Source organism: Oryctolagus cuniculus, chromosome 19, assembly GCF_964237555.1.
Source record: "Oryctolagus cuniculus chromosome 19, mOryCun1.1, whole genome shotgun sequence".
Lineage (NCBI taxonomy): Eukaryota > Metazoa > Chordata > Mammalia > Lagomorpha > Leporidae > Oryctolagus > Oryctolagus cuniculus.
The window spans coordinates 46442345-46449595 of record NC_091450.1 but is presented as its reverse complement, the minus strand read 5'-3'; the positions used below and the strand labels follow the sequence as shown (position 1 = coordinate 46449595).

Here is a 7251-nt window from a genome sequence, read left to right as displayed (position 1 = left end):
TCAGGCCCAAGGAATGACAGGGATCCATGAGGGGTTTGGGATTCCAGGGGTCGGAGTTCCTGGGTTTGGAAGACAGGAAGCGTTCGGGGAAACAGCAGTAACCAGCTAAGCAGGCCTCGTACAGTGACCTGCGGACAGCAGCCTGGGCGGACACGGAGACCGCGGGCGTGACCCTGCGAATCCTCCCCGGCCCGCCAACGCCCCGGGTCTGGCTCCGAAAAGTGGCAGAATCCGAGTGTCCAGGCCAGATTTTCCCTCTAGCCATCCCGGCCACGCAGCGCGGAGCTGCGAGCACACAGAAAAGGGACGTCTTCATCGCCAGCCGGGATGGAAGCGACCCGCCCGCCCGGGGAGTGCTGAGCGCCGGCGCGCCCCTCCAGCGCCCGCCGCAGCCGGAATGACTTGACGGCCCCCGGCCCCGCGCGCGCCCCGCTCCCAGCGCGCCCCAACGTTCCGGTGCGCGCACACGAGCCGGAGAGCCGGGCAGAGCTGTGCGCCCGGCAGCCTGCGGGCGGCGGCGGCGGCCGACAGGCTCGCGGGGAGAGGGTGGCCCGGGCGGCGACAGCGGAGGAGGAGGAGGAGGAGGAGGAGGAGGAGCTGGCGCCGCAGCCGCTCCCCTCGGAGCCGCGCCCCGCCCTCCGCCGCCACCTGCGCGTCCCCTCCGGGCTCCCCGGCCCCGGGGCTGTGCGGGCGCTCGCTGCCGCAGCGGCGGTGTCACTGCGTCCGCCAATTGGGAGACGGCGTTCGGCGTCCTGGGGCGCGCGGGACGAGCGGCGCGGCCCGCGTTGGCCGGCGGAGGGTGCGCCGGCGCGCGTCCCTGGCCGCCGCGCTCCGCGCGACGTTCCGGCAAGGAGGGGAAAAAAGAACTGCTGTGACTTTTGAGGTCCGCGCGCCTGCCTCCGGACGCGCCAGGCCCCGGGGGGCTCCCCGCAGGGTGTTGGGACTTGGAAGGCGTCCGGGAGCCGGCGGCTCTGTGCGCGCTGGTGAGTTTGCCGGCGGGGTTGGGGGTGGCCTTCGGCGCCGCGGGCGGAGAGAGGACGTCGCGCTCGGTCCTCCCCCCCCCCCCCTTTCCCTGGCGCCCGCCCCTGCCCGAGTGCTGTCTCCACTTTGAGAGTCATTGAGACTTAAGCGTGACTGCGGAGCCGCGAGGATGCGGGCGCCCGGCGCGAGCTTTCCTTCTGCCCGGCGTTGATGGAGCCGGCTGGTGAGCGGAACAAAGGCGCCCGCCCTGGGGAGCCGGTCCTCGGCTGAAGAGAGAGCCCCGCGCCCCGCGACGGCCGCCTGCGGGCGAGGGTGGTGGCTGTGCGGCCCGAGGCGCGGCGCGCTCCGCTACCGGCGGCCGGCGAGCTCTGTGCCGGGCACCTGCGCGCCGCTCTCGCCGCGGCTCCCGGGCAGACTTGGGATCCGAGGCGCCTGCAGCCCGAGGTCCAGAGGCGGACCCCTAGCTGGCGCCAAGGAGAGACCTCCCCTCGGCGCGCCGGCCCGGCCTTTCGCTGAGACACCTACCTACAAGGGATCGCGCGCTCTTCTGCAGACCCGGGACTTGGATTTGAGCGACTGCGCTCTGCCTGCGACCGCCCCGTCCTCCCAGCCGCATTTGCTGCCCGAGCGTCCGCGCTGTGAGGCCGGCAGCGGCTGAGGGAGCCTCGCCGGCTACCGGGTGTGTGAGGCTCACACGGCCCCCGGCTGCCCCGCGCGCCTCGCCGGAGCCCACGAGCGAGGTCGGGGGCCGCGGGTCCGGGGCGAGGACCGGCCGGGTTGTTTGATGGCTTCACTGAGAAGGGTCAAAGTGTTGCTGGTGTTGAACTTGATCGCCGTGGCCGGCTTCGTGCTCTTCCTGGCCAAGTGCCGGCCCATCGCGGTGCGCAACGGAGACGCCTTCCATGAGATCCGGCCGCGCGCCGAGGCGGCCAACCTCAGCGCGCACAGCGCCAGCCCCATCCAGGATGCCGTCCTGAAGCGCCTCTCGCTGCTCGAGGACATCGTTTACCGGCAGCTGAATGGTAAGGACGCGCGGCGGGCGCCCACGGGGCTCGGCGCGGGCGGCCCTGGGCGCTGGGTGAGCCCCGGGACCCTGCGCGCTTTGCCCGGGAGTGCGAGCCTCTTGGCTGGCGCGCGTTCCCTCTGACCCTCCCTAACCCGGCTCGGGCAGGAGGCTGGGGGCTGCAGGAGAGATCAGCTACCTGCTGCTTTTCCGTGCCCCAGCTGTAAGTTTGGTTTTTATCTTGGAAAGGTCGGTGGAGTTGGCTCTGGATCCCCGCGTGCCGGGCTCGGGAAGTCCAGCCGGAGCGCGCAGGACTAGAGGCGCGCTCCGACGTGTAGGGAGGAAGCCGCTCTCTAAGCGCGGCTTGGGGTGGCGAGCGGCTGGGGAGGGAGCAGACCGGACGGCTTAAATGTCTGCTCGCACAGGCCCCGTGTCCTGGAGCAAATGCGCTTCCGCAGTCCGCGGGGTGGCTGTGTCCTCCCTATGCAGGGCGCAACAGACCTGCACTCTTAAGGAGGACTCTTCCCGTCTGACCACCCGGGTTTCTCCTTTGGAGCTGCAAAGCACCCACCATCCTAACCTCCCAGAGGGAAACAGGTGTTTACAGAATCACAGAGCCAGGGGTGGCATCCGGTTAGTGGCCACTGTTCCCAGTGCTTTGGGGAGAAAAGGCAGGTTTGTCATGCGCCCCAGCTTTTCGGGGGGTGGTGACTGATGATCATGGGACAGTCGCTGTCCCCTAGGTCAGAGTGGATGTTACCAGCTTGAGGCCAGGCAGCTGTCCAGGGTGCTCGTGAGGATACCCCAGGCAGATGCACCACTTGGTCACAGACTGCCTCTTCCCATCCTGAGCTCCTGCCGTCGTGTTAAGGAAGATATTAGCAACTGCAGGAAGCCCTGCCATGGACCAGACTCTGCAGCTCTCTGAATATATAACTCTCACTGAATATTCACATCTGTCCCCCCACCTCCCCGGGGAGGGAGGGTCCCCCCCCCCATCTCCATATGGGAAATGAGAAAACACAGCTAGGGGAGGTTGAGGAAGTGGCCCTGTAGGATTTGGAGTCCACATCGTTACGGGCCTGGCTGTCTTCTGCGCCTCTCTCTGCCGGTAGGCACCAACTTATCTGGACTCCTCCTAACAAGCAGGAGGATCAGGTGTGTTGAGACAAGAAATCTGTGGAGCTGCACAAACAGCCTGTGTGCCCTTGAGGCCCAGGCAGTTCTCTGCACAACCGTGAGACTGAGATGAGATCCCAGCCCGGTGGCAGATGGCAGGGACAAGGAAAGAGAAAGATGACACCAGACCGGTCTCTTCTTACTCTCCGGCGCGGTTTCTTCTGGATGCTTCCAGGGAGGATGTGGTCGGATCTCCGAGCGCCCAAAGGGCATGGTGGTTTTTCTTAATGTTCTTGGACATGGATCCAGAGGATGCCTAGAACTTGCCTTTGCAGTGGGTAGCCTGGCTCAGGACGGCCCATGGAGGTCGTGCACACGTGTGTCTGAAAACGGAGGCCCAGAATGAAGCAAAACCCCACCATTCATTCCTAGAGGAGTTCCAAGCACAAATCCCTGCCCCGGATGTACCCCTAAGAGAGAGACAGAGAGAAAGGTCTTCCTTTACTGTTGGTTCACCCTCCAATGGCCGCCGCGGCCGGCGCGCTGCGGCGGGCACACCACGCTGATCCGAAGCCGGGAGCCACGTGCTTCTCCTGGTCTCCCATGGGGTGCAGGGCCCAAGCACTTGGGCCATCCTCCACTGCCTTCCCGGGCCACAGCAGAGAGCTGGCCTGGAAGAGGGGCAACTGGGACAGAATCCGGTGCCCCGACCGGGACTAGAACCCGGTGTGCCGGCGCTGCAAGGTGGAGGATTAGCCTAGTGAGCCATGGCGCCGGCTCAGAGACAGCGATTTCTGGGTCCCACTGGCCGGAGTCTGATTCAGCAGGCGTGTGGGCTAAAGCCTGAGAATTGGCTTCTGTAGCACGCTTGGGGCTGCAGCCATGCCCCACCTGCCTGCATCAGGCAGAGCGAGGCAGGAAACCCATCCGATCCCGACTCCGGAGCAGCCCATAGCTTCCCTCCGATGGGCTGGAGGGCTCCAGCTTCCTTCTCTGTGCCCTTCTGCCACGGCAGCTATTCCCAGACGGCTGGAGTCGAGGGCTGTGGCATGGGAAGGCTGAGTTTTTTTTATACTTGGAGCCTCAAAGGAGGAGAGCTGGCAGGAAGACCCAGTGGAGAGCTTTTCCTGGGCAGGCTAGGCATTCAAGCTGGGACTAGGCAGATGTTATCTTCTTGGCGGCTCAGGGTAATTTGTAATGACATGAAGCCTGGAGGAAAAGAGCAGGGAGAAGTTGTGAAACCGAGAGACCCTCCCTCTCTCCACCCCACCCGCCCCCAAGTGCATGGTCCTTTGCCTGAGCTTTTTTTTGCTAACACAGGTCCCATCTGTTCTGGCATTTGGGCTGCCTGCTCCGGGGGAGGCTGCAGAAGGGAGGAGGGGCTCCCAGTGCCTGGGGAGGTGGGGCCTGGATGTCCTGTGTCCTCCTGCTCTGCACCTGCGTCTCCATCCATTGCCATTGGAGGGGAAGGAAACCTTGACCTTGGCATTCGTTATTCCTCATCTATAACAGAGCCTTGAATGTACGGCAGGAAGCTGGGGGTGGGAGCTGGCATTTTAAGAGTTGCTTGGGGCCGGCGCCGCGGCTCAACAGGCTAATCCTCCGCCTAGCGGCGCCGGCACACAGGGTTCTAGTCCCGGTCGGGGAACCGGATTCTGTCCCGGTTGCCCCTCTTCCAGGCCAGCTCTCTGCTGTGGCCAGGGAGTGGAGTGGAGGATGGCCCAAGTGCTTGGGCCCTGCACCCCATGGGAGACCAGGAAAAAGCACCTGGCTCCTGCCTTCGGATCAGTGCGGTGCGCCGGCCGCAGCGCGCCGGCCGTGGCAGCCATTGGAGGGTGAACCAACGGCAAAGGAAGACCTTTCTCTCTGTCTCTCTCACTGTCCACTCTGCCTGTCAAAAAAAGAAAAGAGTTGCTTGGGTCTCTGAAACCTATCTTGTGCACTCCCGCGAAGTTCAAGTGGAGAGATTCTTGGAGCGCTCCACCACCTGGCTGTTGAGCACAGCCAACCTCAGGGCTCTCTCGATGATGGTACAGGTCTTGTTGGGGTGGTCCGTGAGTGGCCCACAGAGGGCCGGGAGGTGACCCAGACTTCCCCAGAGTTCTTTGCTGAGACTTGGTGTCAAGGTCTTGCTGTCTTGCCTTTTGTAAGGCAGTGGCAGGTTGTCGCTGTTAGCATTTTGTTTTCCTTCGTGCTGCTTTAGAAGGTGGAGGTGGTGGGATGCAGGAGAAAGCACGGACATGTCAATCAATGACATGAATGAGCCCTTTTCTCTCTCTCCCATGCTTTGCCCTGGGCCCGCCCCTAGCTGACACCCTGCCTCTGCCCTTATTTAAGAACCTGTGGCTGTCATGATTCCACCCTGTCTCTGAGCACAGGATGGTTCCAGCTATGCGTGGGGAGCACCACTCCCAAGCGGTCCACACACACAGTCTTCCAGGGGCGCCCTGTCTCCCAAGGCATCATCGAAGGCTGGCAGCCCGCGTCTGCCCAGCCAGCTCCAGTGGGCATCTCCTGCGTTCCTCCTGTTGCCTAGGGCCTCTGCCTCCTTCAGCCAGGCTCGTCATCTTGCTGAGATGTCCCACGTTGGCCTTAGGATATTCAGCCTCCATAGGTCAGCCCCTGCCTGGAACATGTTGGTTGTTCTGCTTTGCTGTCCTCTTCTCCGTGGTGTCCATCCTTTCACAGTCATTGCATGGGGGTGGGGGTAGTGGCAGGCCACACGGTCTGTACTCTTCCTGCGCTGAGTTGCTTGAAGCTTTGTTATCAGTGGCCCTTGGTACCCCTGGCCTGCTGTCTTGTGCCTTCATGGGTTCATCTTCTTAGTCCCGACCTGGATGATGGACTTTCTAAGGACTGGTACCGTGTCTTAGATTTTTTTTTAAAGATTTATTTTATTTGAAAGTCAGAATCACACAGAGAGAAAAGGAGAGGGTGAGAGAGGTCTTCCATCTGCTGGTTCACTCCCCAATTGGCTGCATCGGCCGGAGCTGTGCTAATCTGAAGCCAGGAGCCAGGAGCTTCTTCCAGGTCTTCCACGTGGGTGCAGGGACCCAAGGACTTGGGCTGTCTTTTACTGCTTTCCCAGGCCATAGCAGAGAGCTGGATTGGGAATGCAGACGCCAGGACTCAAACCGATGCCCATATGGGATGCCAGCACTGCAGGCAGCGGCTTTACGCCACAGCGTTGGCCCCAGACTTTTTCTTTTTAATACCACCTCCATCTTTCAGCATCTGCTGTGCCCCGTGGACCTGATGTGGGTGCTTAAGGTTTGTTGGGTTGATTAATTGGATGAGAGTTAGTGCTAGGCAGTAAATGAGAAGCACAGGGGAAGTAGCCTCAAGGCCTGGATTGGACTGGGTGGATGTGGTAAGGGGAGTGGGGTAGACTGACTCAGCTGGGGACACTGAGTGTGAGAATAGCGTCTCCTCTGCCCTGCCTCGCCTGTGCCATCACACATCTTCAGCCACCTTGCTTCTACCATCTTAGCTGTGCCATCCTGCCCCCACCATCTTTCCAGTGCCATTTGCCTCTGCCATCCTAGGAACCTGCAAAGTATCAGTATGTTTCCATTGAATGAGTGATTTTAGAACATGAATAAGGATTTATATTTTTGTAGCAGAAAATGAACTAATATTCCCTGTAGAAAAATTGGAAGATCTTAAAAAATAGAGAGAAAAGCCGGCGCCGCGGCTCACTAGGCTAATCCTCTGCCTTGCGGCGCCGGCACACTGGGTTCTAGTCCCGGTCAGGGCGCCGGATCCTGTCCCGGTTGCCCCTCTTCCAGGCCAGCTCTCTGCTGTGGCCAGGGAGTGCAGTGGAGGATGGCCCAAGTACTTGGGCCCTGCACCCTCATGGGAGACCAGGAGAAGTACCTGGCTCCTGCCTTCGGATCAGCGCAGCGGTGCACCGGCCGCAGCGCGCCGGCTGTGGCGGCCATTGGAGGGTGAACCAACGGCAAAAGGAAGACCTTTCTTTCTGTCTCTCTCTCTCACTGTCCACTCTGCCTGTCAAAAAAAAAAAATATAGAGAAGAAAAACATAATTTTTTGAAAATGGTGGTGTTAGGAAAATGGACCTGGAGACACATGCCTCATTAGAATTCCCCATATGAACTCTGTACCTGGGCTTTGGCTTTCTTTCTTTCC

The 7251-nt window shown here is 61.5% G+C and overlaps 1 protein-coding gene across 1 annotated transcript in view; it reads left to right on the top strand.

Moving 5' to 3' along the window:
- The first annotated feature begins 294 nt into the window (after positions 1 to 294).
- Positions 295 to 7251, top strand: part of GALNT17 (polypeptide N-acetylgalactosaminyltransferase 17) — a 505081-nt gene continuing 498124 nt past the window's right edge. Inside the window, exon 1 of the mRNA XM_008257969.3 lies at positions 295 to 2003. Within this exon, the coding sequence (XP_008256191.1) occupies positions 1766 to 2003 (238 nt within the window). The 5' untranslated portion in view covers positions 295 to 1765. The remainder of the gene's footprint in view (positions 2004 to 7251) is intronic.